The following is a 13,452-nucleotide window of genomic DNA, read 5'->3' on the forward strand; positions in this document are numbered from 1 at the left end:
ACTTCAGTGGCAGCGCGACCTTCAGGCGACACATCGTTTTTCCCCCATTCTTTGTCTTGAGCACGCCCCGTTTACTCCTCTGCTGACGCCGTTAAAATGATGGACTCTTCCCTCTGTGGATCTCTGAAAGCAGGACTTCGGTTCACGTGGGGCAAATTATCGGGGGCGTTGAATACGGTATTTACAGACGTACAATTCTTGTTCAGCGTGTGTGTTTACGCTCGTGATTAACACAGCTATCGGAAGTTTAGGAGCGTCGTGGCGCAAATCTGACGTGGCACACTCGTAGGAGTTCTCGCCTGAGGTCAAGTGAACGGAGAAGATGGAGAGAGAGAGAGAGAGAGAGAGAGATTTCACTGAGGATATGACACCCCGTGGCCCGTGGAACAGCCCGCCGGGCGAAGCAGCGGACGTGGGAGGAGGCCCTGACTTTGATAGTCCACAAACAAAGCAGGTGTTACGGGACTCGCCCAAATAAATAAATAAATAAAACACCCCAAAGACTCCGCTTCTTGGACCGGACTCAAATAGACAGAAACAGAAGGTTGAAGCGGCACAGAAAAAACGAAGACGAGCGAGCCCGGAGGTCCGATGCCAAGCAGACGAAGACACATGCCCGTCCACACATTAGACACATTCACAGCATGGGAAGGTGACGCTGCGCCTCCGTCTGTCCGTGCGGCGGCGGCGCACCTGGCAGGTGCGGCGGGGGGGAAGAGGGGGGGGGATGGTTCACCTGCTCGCGACGTCTCAACGCCAAAAGCAGGCGCGATGAGAGCGAGTGCACGCAGCGCGAACCGCAATGAGCTCAATGGGGACAGATGTTCGGGTAATTCAAAGCCAGCGCGGGTCATAAAATAGTTGATTTTGACGACGCCGTTTATGTCTTACGTGGTGCAGCTTTAGCGTGAATCCAAGCTTAAAAAAAAGAACATTTTTATTTCTCCAGCTCAGGAAAAGCAGCTCAATTTGAAGGTACAATTTAGAAATAAATTGAATTCCATGAATCCAATCACCGTCGCCATTTTTCTGTGCGAGACGTAATTCATCACAAACATCTCCCAGTTGTAACAACTGCGGGTTCGGTGTCGACGTGTCGCGAAAGAGAGGCGTGGGAATCCAGATGTTGCTCGTGACATCGTCCTCAAAGGCTCACGCCCCGGCATGACTGATTGCACTTTGCTCCAGTTCAATCAACAAGAAGGGGAAGAAGAAGAAAAAAAAGAAAAAGAAGATCTTTATTTTTAGACATTGGTTACCTAACCAGGGAATAGATTCACAGGAGGGCGTGGATGAGGTTCTCTAATTATCGCCGTATATCTGGATCTTGTCAGGAGTTCCCTTTGTCTCTCTCTGGCAACTGAGGCGTCGCCATTGGTGTTTCATTCCGCCCGTCATGGCCGGCTGCAAACCTGATATGTTCACTGACTCAAATTAGTGTGGAACACCAGCAGCTCGTTAAGGCAGCGGTGTGTGTACATCCAGACAGGTGTGTGTGGACGAAACCGTTACGTGGGAAACGTGACGGTGGATAATTGGGAGGCAGAAACGGTGGAAAAGCGTGCCTCAGAAGGTCCTCCACGCACAAAGCGATGGCTTCTGGTCCGTCATAGCCGGTTCCAAATGATCTTCAGTGTCACGGGAGGATTCATTTGCGCTCTTCTTTGCGGTTTGCCGGTAAATATTACTTGTTTAATTGGCTGATTGAGCTTCAGCCGTTTCATTTTTCTGTCAGTCCTCACAATTAATTGGGCAGAAGTGGTGCGGCAAAAACTTGATGATGTTTGTTTAGCTCCAATTACACAATCTGATTAATGCTCGCCGCACTCCACACACATTAGCCACATTAGCATCTGCAGAAGGCTCTTCAGTAATCTCCTTCACACAGGAAAGAAGTGCAACAAGGAAGTGTGCCTCACGAGCTGCTAATTAAACCCAACTATGCCCGCTTCGCTCCCTCCGCCTGCACGCAATGAACACTCTAATCACTCCTGCAACTCGATTTGGAAGCTCGAAATTGATGCCCACGTGCGGTTTATGATGCGGGAAAGAGGAGGAACGCTTCCAGTTCCGATGTTAACGGTCTGGGCCGAGAGGACCACGTGACGAGTTATTCTCTTGGCGTCGTCGAGTGTGGCCACAACGGGCATGACGCTGATGACTATGCTGCCCGAACTCTGACACAAGCTCACTCCGGCACAGACATTACCACACAAGATGGCGCCATTTGACATGTGACCATCCGGAAAGTCGTGTTTTTTACTCGGAGCATGCAGTCCTGTGCAGTAGCAGCAGCATTAGCAGCAGCAGCAGCGTTAGCACCAGCATTAGCAGCAGCAGTAGCAGCAGAATTAGCAGCAGCAGCAGCGTTAGCAGCATCAACAGCATTGGCAGCAGCATAATTTACAGCAGCAGCATTAGCAGAAGCAGAATTAGCAGCAACAGAATTAATTAGCAGGAGCAGAATTAGCAGCAACAGAATTAGCAGCAGCAGAATTAGTTGTAGCAGCATTAGCAGCAGCAGCAGAATTAGCAGCAACAGAATTAGCAGCACCAGCAGCATTAGCAGCAACAGAATTAGCAGCAGCAGCATTAGCAGCAGCAGCGTTAGCAGCAGCAGAATTAGCAGCATTAGCAGCAGCAGCATTAGCAGCAGCAGCATTAGCAGCGTTAGCAGCAGCATTAGCAGCAACAGCATTAGCAGCAGCATTAGCAGCAGCATCAGCAGCGTTAGCAGCAGCGTTAACAACAGCATTAGCAGCGTTAGCAGCAGCATTAGCATTAGCAGCAGCATTAGCAGCAGTATCAGCAGCGTTAGCAGCATTAGCAGCGTTAGCAGCAGCATTAGCATTAGCAGCAGCATCAGCAGCGTTAGCAGCATTAGCAGCAGCAGCAGCGCGTCGTGTGAAGACGCTATTCAAATGTTGACATTCCTCGACGCTCCTCCCCGCCTCTTAGCCTGTAGCGGCGCTAACGGCTCCCGTGAATCTGAGCGCGAGCGCGGGGATTGGATTGGATTGGAGCCCGACGGAGAGAAGGCAAATAGAAGGAATCAGGTTTACACTAGTCAAACAAAAGAAAAGGCTTGAGGACGATTCACAGGCTAGATCAAATGCATTTATTTTACAAAAGGGTTCGTCCTCCAGTCGACGTTACAGTTCATTTACATATATCTGGAAAGGAACATCTATTTCCTCTATTTTGTATTTTTAATGTGATGTGTTTTGAAGCTTGGGGACAAAGTGGTCAGATGTTACCGTCGTGACCGGTTTTACTTTTTGCTATCACGCTTTTTTAAAAACTCAAAATAAGGCCTCATTCTTTAATGCACTACATTGTAGGGAACAATTAGCTGGAAAGAAACCTCCAGGCAATGTATTTAAAGCATTTGGTTGTAAAAACAAAGGATCGTTTACCTGTATTTTTTAGTTATTCTTATTTTTTTTTGCTTTTAGGATGTTATAATTATGAGCTTTCAATCGAGGCCATCGGAGCGGCCTCTTGGCAAACATAAGCTTCCTGTTCGAGGGTGCTCAATGAGCAAAAAACAACAACAACAACAACAACAACATGATCTGATGACCAGGTGAAGACTTTACAAATCAGATTCGATTACTTTAAATCTTAGTCGGGCACAACCCTCGACTCATCACCCATCCTAACTAAAAAATAAGTGTTAATTATGATTTAGGCCATTTATCAAACTGTAGCTGTATTTTCTGTCCTTGCTGTTAGTGTAAAACAAGTAATTACATTTAAAATAAATAAAACGTCAGTATACATACTAATCATTTTTGGTTTGGACTGTTGTGCAGATGATTTTTAGATTTACTTCTCCTTTGATTTCTATAACGTGCAACTGTGAGCAAACCACTCAGAAGTCAACAATAGAAAAGAAAGGTTATCTCAGAACTTTATTCAGTTACAGTAAATTTAGAATGAATCAGAAGTTATAAATAGGTTCAGGCTCATCCGTCAGATCAAACATGAATCTCCGTGTCACGTTTGATAACGGGTTTAATAATGAACTCAAACCTGCTTCCCTGCGTCTCTGGAAAATCTTGTTTATCTGCAAAGCACTTCAGACAATATTACCCAATGCTTCTAGTGCACCCGGATGAGATCACTGCAACACAACAGATCAGATAGAAGATTGCAGGTATTTTAAGCATTTAATGAGCACCGTGACTATATTTTTGACTCCATCCATACAAAACCCGAGTGCAGCCTGAAGATCCTCTGGCAGGTCTCTCTATGTCCATAATTTCTTGCAATTGTATTTGTTGTATCGCACCTTCGTTTAAATTTTAATGAGCTGCATTTTATTGGTTTAATATCACATGTGAAGCACTTTCGAAACATGCTGTATAAATAATTGTAACATAGAGTCTCTATGGTACGTTGCTTCATAACACCTAAATAATAAAGCCGTGATTTATTTACGAACAGTTTATTTAAAGGAATTTGACGAGCGGCCATGTTAGACCTGGGCGCTGAGGTCAAAGGTCACGAAGTCTTTGACCGAACCGAGTCTTCCACCTTCCGCCACTTCACGAGATGTAGATAACGGAACCATCGCAATAGCTTTTTAGGGTAATTAGCATCGTGAATACGCCTGCGGTCGAGGATGTGATCGGAGGTCATAGAGGTCATGCGCGTTGACATTCGCGCACAATTTCCCCGGCAGTTAGAGGCGGGGCCAATCGTCATGGTTGTCACGAGCTTTCAGGGGGGGCTCAGAGAGGCATTATGCGTGTGCATACGTCATTTCTTTCTATGATTTCTGACATGTTCAGAGGTCCCCGTTTGACCCTTTTCTTTCTTTTTCTTTTTTTGCTCGGTGTTTCGAGCCCTCGGGCGTCGGCGCCGGCGTCCACGAGCCGATCGACTCATTCGCGTGGAAGTGATTGCTGCCGAGCGGAGAGAACTGCTTTAATTTGATCGATGTGCGGGTTCGCCGAGCGGCGGATTCGCTTTTAATTACTCTTCGTGCTCACCGTGATAAGGAAATTAATCAAGCCGTCGCGCGGGCTCCCATTTTCATCATCAGCGCGCAAATAATTGAATAAACCAACCTCACTTGGTTAAAGTCACTCGCTGGAAGGGCAAAGGGCTCGCCGGCGCTGATTGGCCGATAGCGAGGCGAAGGATGTTGGGTTTATTTAATATTCAAAAATGCTATGTAGTTATTCTGATTGTAATAATCAGGGCCGGTTGTTCTCCGCGTGTAATCACACAAGCGCGCAATCAAGGAACCCACTTGGTTCTCAACCGACGACACGTAGTTCATGGACAGGCGTGTGTATTCACGTCGCTTTAAGTGGGGAAATAGTTTATTACCAGTTAAAAGCATTTAGGTAAAAACTAATGTAGAAGCACTCTTGCCTGACATATTAGTGTGAAATTAGTCATTCATAGCGATGCATCAGTGAGTAAGCAGTATTTTACTCTAGCTTTTTGAGATGGAGCTCGTTTTATACTATATATAAATATAGATATATAGATATATAACCAGTGATTGAAGTGTCAGTAGCCCCATTATTCAAATACATCTGCAAACATTATCACATTCTGAATGTCGACAGTGAATCTGAAGGTTTTTGACTTAAAACCAAACGATTTGACATCGCTCGGGACCATTATTATTGATTTAAACAGAACTTGCTGCAATTGAACGTTTGTTTTTTAATGTTATATTTACGGCCTTCATCTGAACATTTAATTATGCCGGTAAATATTTGTGGCTTGTAAGATCAAATTCTGCATATCAAAAGTTTCCCCCGCAAAAAAGTTTTTAAATAAACTTCATTACATTCGCACACAATTAATAAATCATTGTTTATAATTATTATTTTTTAATAGATTTTTTAAAGGAAGTGAAGTAAAATCCTTAAAGAAATCGCATTAAATAGAGATAAAGCACCAGCATCTCAAAAAAACTGGACTTGGGAGTAAACGTCGTCTTCTTGGAGCTCTTCAATATTAATCGTTGAAGGGAATTGATTCATGGAGAATTCGTTTAAAGATAAATCATGAACCTTGAAATTAAAATAGAGAACACAAAAAAAACCTCCTTTCCCAGTGTTGCGTAATTACAGCCTAATGCATTGTCTAAGCTTAACGCTGAAGTTGGATGTTACTTTTGGAACATTTAAATTGCCTGGAGCCCCTGATACCTCCTAACGGGGGCCGGGCAGCCATCACATCTTTGATGTTCCCTTCTATCATTCTGCCTTCCCATCATGCATTGCGAGGGAGACGAGGCGGCCAATTTGAGGCTGATCTCTGCCGCCCAAAAGGATTTTCGTCCATATCCTCGCAAATTACACACACACACACATACACACACACATACACACACACATACACACACACACACACACACACACACACACACACGAAAAGAAAATCTATTACCCGTCATGAGGTGGCGTTCTTACCCAAAAGAGAAGAAACAACGCTGTCACATGAATAAACCTGTTCCGGTGGGACGTGAGCAGCGCTGCACACTGGATTATTGCCACGGCAACGCAAGTGTTCGTCAGTCAGCGATCTCTAGATTAAACTCATTTCAAATTTAGGACAGTTTTTTTTAGACGGCAGCTTCCGTAACCAAGTGGTCGGATGTTTCGCTCATGTGCCTAATTGATTGTGTGTGTGTGTGTGTGTGTGTGTGTATATGTGTGTGTGTGTGTGTGTGTGTGTGTGTGTGTGTATGTTCAGATGAACGATCGCTTTAAAAATGGCTTAACATTTAATCAATAACCCGCCTCATGTTGGAAAGTTTGAACGGGTTGTGAGAGCCTCGTGAGGGAAGTGTCTCATCCACTTTGGGTGGATTCAATTGCTCTCGTGTCTTTTAGGGGGGGGGGTAAATTAAAGCAAAGGGCCTCTGGTAGTAGATCATCTCTTTCCCTGGTAATCATCTCAACTATCATCCCTCCTATAACAACGATAATCAATTGTTCCTGGTGGCTCTGACGGGGATAATGAAAAGTTTATTAGCCTCCCTGAACCTCAAAGTGTGGCGGGGGGGACTCTTAAATCATCCGTGGAGATGGGGGGAGGGGAAAGACGCCCAGTTCTGCACACTCAAATGTCTCCTGAGATGATGGAGGTCCTGCAAGTCCTTCACTCGCTCTCCATTGTCAGCTTGGATGGACTCGACGTGTTTTACAAGCTCGCAAAATTAGAAAAAGAAAGAAAGAAAAGCTCCTTAAGTGCTAATTTGGCACAATCTGGCAAGCGTCCAATTTGACTAATCAGGATGTTTTGGGTGGTTATTCGGAGGGCCACTCCACTGTCAAGAGAAATGACACAGTGAGGAAATCTTTTCCCCCGAACATCATGTGGAAGTAAAGGTCCTGCAATTAGTGTCAGCCATTATTAAACCACTTACTGGCTTGAAAGTAGACAACACGACGTCTTAATTGAGTCTGAAAACGGAGAAGGAAACGAGAAAGGACTTCTTAAAGCGACGTTCCGTCCATCGATCGCCTGATGTTGTTTTCCCGTTGTTGCTTTGGGGCTATTGATCCTTCCATGGAGAGACCCTAACTTCCTCAGCAGCCCCGGCAATGGCACGTGGGGGATGGCATGGCAACCAAGACGACCCGAGGTCGATCAGCATTTTGTGTTTTTAATAATGAAGAGAAGCCACATCATTTAAAAGTTCACACCAAAATATGTAAAATGCTAAAAATACCATAACAAATATCCACTGAAACCAGCACTAATGAAAGTCTTTTAGAATGACGTGTGCCAATATTTATCATTCTGGGCGTCACACAAAGGGGATCACCGAGAAGAAACGATTGTCATGTAGCTTCCCAGCGGTGTTCCTTAAGTATTCAAATCTGAACATCGTGGTTCAAGCACGTGCGTTTTAGCGCCACAATGCTATTTTACAGGGTTTTTATTTACAACCTTTCAGATGAGCTTACTTACTGCTGAGTGGGCGTCTCCATTTGAAAAACCCCGGGGAAAAAGAAAAAAAAAAGACCGCAGATTAAAGTCGGATTAAGAGCGCGTGGATAATCCCGGGCACAGTTGTGGTGCAGACATGTCCGAACAAAATGAATTGAACTAAATTGACACCGAAAAAAACACAACCAGAGCAAAACGAAAGGGCGTTTTGTTTTGTTTGTTTGTTTGTTTGGGCTTTCAGGAACAGACGAGATCACAGAAAATGTACACATGAGTGTCACTTAACTCCATCTCGTAGGATCTGGATGGGTCACAGCGGGGTTTAGGAGTGTTTTTTTGTTGCAGATCCTCCCGAGTCCTACAGCTCTGGACGCACCCGAACGCCCCACGAGGCCTCCCGGAGCCAAGCGTCGGGTGCTTTTTTTGTTGCCGATGAAAACAAGTTTTGTAGTAAGTAATTGAGGCAGCTGAGAATGCGATCTGCGCTAATCGCTGGTGTGATTTTGACACATTTTTGTTGTTTGTTTTTTTAAAAAATGCAAAACGCTGGAGCTTTGCAGCAGGCGTCGTGCCGGGTAGTTTAAATGGCTGCCTGGCGTGCTTCTTGCACACCTGTGCGATGTCAGCTGATCTTGTGAATTTGAGGCAGCTCCTGTAGCGCTTTAGCTCATCGTAAAAAAGGGGCGTGGCCAATTAAACTGTACGCAGACTATGACGAGTATATCAGCACATGAGCAGATGATTGAGAAAGTTCGATATGTTCTGCTTTTCACTTTTGGCTGCGATTAATAATTATTGTTTTACTAAATACATTTTCTGTGGATTAAGTAGAGCTGACAACTATTGGTCGATCAATCCATTAAACTCATTTGCAGACACACATATGTGGCATTAAGACATTTTCAATATTAACTACACGCTCAGGTAAAATGAGGGAAAGATTGAGTCTTGGTTAAATACGGAAAAAAAAGTCCCAACAGCGACCTGACGAACAACACGGCAATTTATTTATCGATTGGAATATTTCATCGAAACCACAAATTCTTCAGGATAAATCCTAAAAAAGGGGTCCGGTAATTGGTTTTAAAAGGATAAATAACTTCCTAAAAACATTATGTTGCACTTTCTACGACGCCCATGACTATAAAGCATTATAAACATACTTAGTATGCGTTATAATCATCTCATAGAACTGTATAATCATAGTCATAAGCACTCATACAGGTTCATAATGCTTTCATTACAATAATCACAACACGTGAAAAAAGCATTTTATAAAGACTTATGAGGTCAAGTATCATTATACTTCAGAATTGATCACTTACTGGTCATTTCTTTGCCAACTCATATCAATAATACATAATAAACATACTCATAATGTGTATACTGCAGTAGTACATGATTCTAATGTCATTATATGACATTTGAATACATTATGATCAACAACAAATAAATAAATGTATTTGTTGAGGACTACTTTAAGCTGTGGGTTTGAGCACCCGGACGTTATATTTGGGACCGGCTCAGAATAAATGTCAGTGGCCTCGGAGCCCGTAAAGAAGCTTGTCACCGAGTGCAACGGTGCGTTGGTACTCAACAACGGAGCTCCGACGCACAGAGACATCATCAGAAAATACAGAAACCAAGGTATTCATTTTCCAGGGCAGCAAACACGGAACAAATTAAGGGGGCCTCACGCTCAGAATCACTCACGTGCACGTGCAGTGTGCCACGTGCACGTGAGAGAAAGAGGTCGGAAAGGTCACAAAGTTGGACGGAGGTCTTCGTCCTCGGGTCCCTTCGCTTAATCCAGTCAAGTCCAGTTCGGTGGTGTGAACTGTCCCTTTAAATACCTTTTAAACCGCTGCCGGGTTATGAATTACGACTACAAAATGGATTGTCCGTGTGTGTGTGTGTGTGTGTGTGTGTGTTGTGTGACAGTTACAAACAGCCCGCGATAAATCCAAGGTGCTTCTAGCTTGGAAGGTTTCGGGCAATAAATTGCAGAGCCGGATGACGGGAACGTGCGTTCCGCGTTGGGCGACATTAGAAGTCGTCAACCTCGGCTCTCGGGAGTTGACAGCAGATCGCGGTTTCAAAGGAGTTTTTCGGGGGGGCCACTTTCCTTTCCAGCTTTATATTCGGGGGAACGGGGCGAGCGGGAGCGCTCGACGGCGCTTCAGCTCCTTTTTGTTCTCCCGCGTCAAATGAACCGCTCATATCCTTCTGATTCAGAGCGAACCGCCGTTGAATCGCATCAAGAGTCTCCTCCGCGATTTCCACCCAAAAAGAATGGCACATTTGCATGATGATTTCAGATGGTTTCCATACTCCGCTTTTGGTTGATTGGAGCTACTCATCCAATGAACACCGCCACACATGGAAAGAAACACTGAGATTCACATACATCTAAATGCAAATACGAGGAGGAGGAGGAGGAGGCTGAATCGTCGAAAGCGGGCAGCAGTGTAGCGCCGTGAGGATTATTGTTGCCGTGTGCTGTTTGGAAGGTGTGACAAAATCCCCGCGTGGGATCGTCCTCATTTAATTTCATCAAGATGGTCTCGGACCTCCTTTTTCCCCAGTTTGCCACCTACTGAGCAGTACAAATCATAGAAACAGAAGCACATGTTGTCTCCGACAACAGTAGGAGGGACGTTAGCCAAAAGCGCCAGGATAATGGAAAGCTACTTTCCCTTTCAGCCCCACTAATCATCCGACCGGTGGCTGTCTTCATCTCCCCGAAAAAACCTATTGAGACACTCGGGCATGTTGGAGCGCCCGGTCTGCCGTTTTACATTATTAGTTCCCTGCTGAGGGGGAGCACAGTAAAGCCAAGGTGAGGAAGATGGGAAGCGACGGCTCCTGCCTGCTCGTCGCCGGGGGGGAGGAGAGGAGGAGGCGGCGACGGAGTTGACGGCGGTAATCTCCGGCTCCGATTATCTCCTCATTACAATCAGACGGGAGCCACTCCAAGAAGAGGAGAATGTGTAATTACGCTCAAATCTCCCGTGACTAAAACAGAGGATAATAAGCGGGGCTAGATCTGTGTGCTCACATCTAATCATCCAGTTTATCTAGTCATTCGTTCTGCAGACAAATTTGACTGCGAATGAGGGATTTTTTGGGAGGTTCGGATGGAAAGGAGGCGAGTGGGGGGGGGATTTATACACACCTGACAGCAGCATTGTGTCGGTATTGGAAGCAAGAGATGATTTGTCTCTATTTGTGTCCACTAGCTGAATCAAACAACTCTCTAAAACACTTGAACTACAACTATAATGGCCAACTAACCTTCTTCGTACTATAAACACACGACCGGCTCTTAATTTGACACTGAAGCCATCGATGCTAACAGAACAAGCTAACTACTCAATGCACTCTTCACTAGCTAGAGACGCACCGATCGATTGGCTGCTGATCAAAACTGGACGGTTTCTCATATTTCCGGTCGTTTGATGATCAGTGTGAGTGAAGGAAGACATGAAGCTTGCAACTCGTCACAACTGCAAGCCCAAAATAAGGTGCTAACGCTGCTAACAGTGCTAACGCTGCTAACAGTGCTAACGCTACTAAGTGCTAACGCATTAGCCGCCTAAATACAGTTGTATTCAGGTAATATAAAATAGATATTAAAGAGGGATTTATTCTACCCAACTCTAACTATTATATAATTAAAACTACTAATGCCAAGATTTGTTTTAAATCAAAGAAAATATTTCAAAAAAAATAATGCATTTCTTTAATCATTTGAATTGTGTGTTTGTATGCAAATCACCACTATAGGTTTACAATAACACAGGTTTCAAAATGATCAATGTTACAACAACACTACTAAATACCCGTGCACAATGATTTTCGGCAGAAAAAAATGGTTTGGATGTTCATTTACTCTTAAATATTAGTCAATAACAAAAAAAGCTTCACTTCATCAGAAACAAAGTCAAGGAGAACTTCCACTTTTCTGATGACCGTGCATTCTCCCGCGTCCGCATCTGCTCCGGCAAGAGATAGAAAACACCATTTTCCAAAATGTCAGGCCAACCGAGGCGTGTAAATAACTACATTTCAATTGACACCTCGATTTGAATGGTAAATGGATGACCTCCAATTTTTCTCAGAGAATGGCCTGGCGGAGAGAAATGGAGGGGAATAAAACACATAACCAGCAGACCAGAGGGGAATAAGGCTATCCGAGCGTGCTAAAAAAAAAAAATCCTCCTCGCTATTGTATGATGGGAGCGTTGACTGTGTGGACAACTTGAAGAAGCTCTTTTGAAAAGGCACAAGAGCAAAAACTTATTTATTTTTGTACTTTTTTGTGCTCTCCTCACAGTTTAGAGACCACGGCCTGCCAGCTGCTCAAGACCGATGAGAGGAAAGCGGCGGACCTCAGGGTGGAGCCCAGGGTGGACCTCAGGGTGGACTCCAGGGTGGACCTCAGGGTGGACCCCAGGGTGGACAGGGACGGCTGCATCAAAGGGAAAGGACGTAAACACCACAGCCACCGCAGGGCCAGGAGGTGAGTTGAATCAGCCTCCATTGTATAAACTTGTATTATTGATGGTGCTGAAACATTTTCCCGATGATGAATGGTTTTTATTTCTTTTTTTATATAGATTTCAGGTGCTGATGATAAAGCGTTTTAACAGCTCCTTCAGGGCCTGACTCTCCGGGAGAGAGAGAAAAAGCGAGCTAATCTCTGTATTTTGATGCGGGGTGGGGGGGGGGGGGATGTAAACAGTCTTATCGGGTCGGGCCAAGCGGTGAAAAACAAACGCGGCGTGATGAATTTTTTCCACGCGCTGTCATTCAGATCCTCTCTTTTCAACAACAAGTCTCCTTCGCACGCAGGAGAATTTTGTTATTTCGTGTTGTGAAGTGGGGAAAAAAAATCGATTCAGACGGATTTATTATGTATTTGTTGTTAAACACTCAATTAATGCGACACCTTCAAAGTCTTTTTTTTTTTTTTTTTTTGCATAAGCAGAGCAGGGAAGCATCCAGCGGATATGTAAAACACGACTGGCGCCGCATCTGAGGCGCAGGAGAGGATCATAAACATGAATCGCTGCTCTTCGGATGAACTTTACCCGCCGGCGGCGGCTTCTCTTTGTTTACTTTTATTTAACAGAGAGCGCAGAGTACGCGCCGGCGTGCAAATACTTCTGATAGAAAAATAAAAGCTCAGTGGGAAAGATTTAGGTTGTTTGTAGTCCTTGAAACTGAGAGTCTCTGTGAGCTGCAGTTACGGTGGAGCAGTCGTTCCCAAAGACTGGGTCGGGACCCGCAGGTGGGTCGCAAGGGATTTCGTTTAGGGTCGCCCGAGTAAATTTGCAGAATTTCTTCCACGTTTTACATGTTTACATCTGCAGTACGCCTTTGATCCACATGGGGGAGCCTGAATGGTCATATTGACCTGATAGTTGCAGCTACTTAAAACATTGAATTCAATACGAAAAAGCTATTTGTTGGTTTTCACTAATGAAAGGGTACAAAAGTAAGAGCCTGTTAACTCCACCTAGA

The 13,452-nt window shown here is 44.6% G+C and overlaps 1 protein-coding gene across 1 annotated transcript in view; it reads left to right on the top strand.

The window, feature by feature from the left end:
- srrm4 (serine/arginine repetitive matrix 4) overlaps positions 1-13,452 on the top strand; it is a 49,510-nt gene that overhangs the window by 21,123 nt on the left and 14,935 nt on the right. Inside the window, exon 2 of the mRNA XM_034540758.1 lies at positions 12,263-12,448. Coding sequence (XP_034396649.1) covers positions 12,263-12,448 — 186 coding nt within the window. The remainder of the gene's footprint in view (positions 1-12,262; positions 12,449-13,452) is intronic.

The sequence above is a fragment of the Cyclopterus lumpus genome, chromosome 9 (genome assembly GCF_009769545.1).
Source record: "Cyclopterus lumpus isolate fCycLum1 chromosome 9, fCycLum1.pri, whole genome shotgun sequence".
Classification (NCBI taxonomy): Eukaryota; Metazoa; Chordata; class Actinopteri; order Perciformes; family Cyclopteridae; genus Cyclopterus; species Cyclopterus lumpus.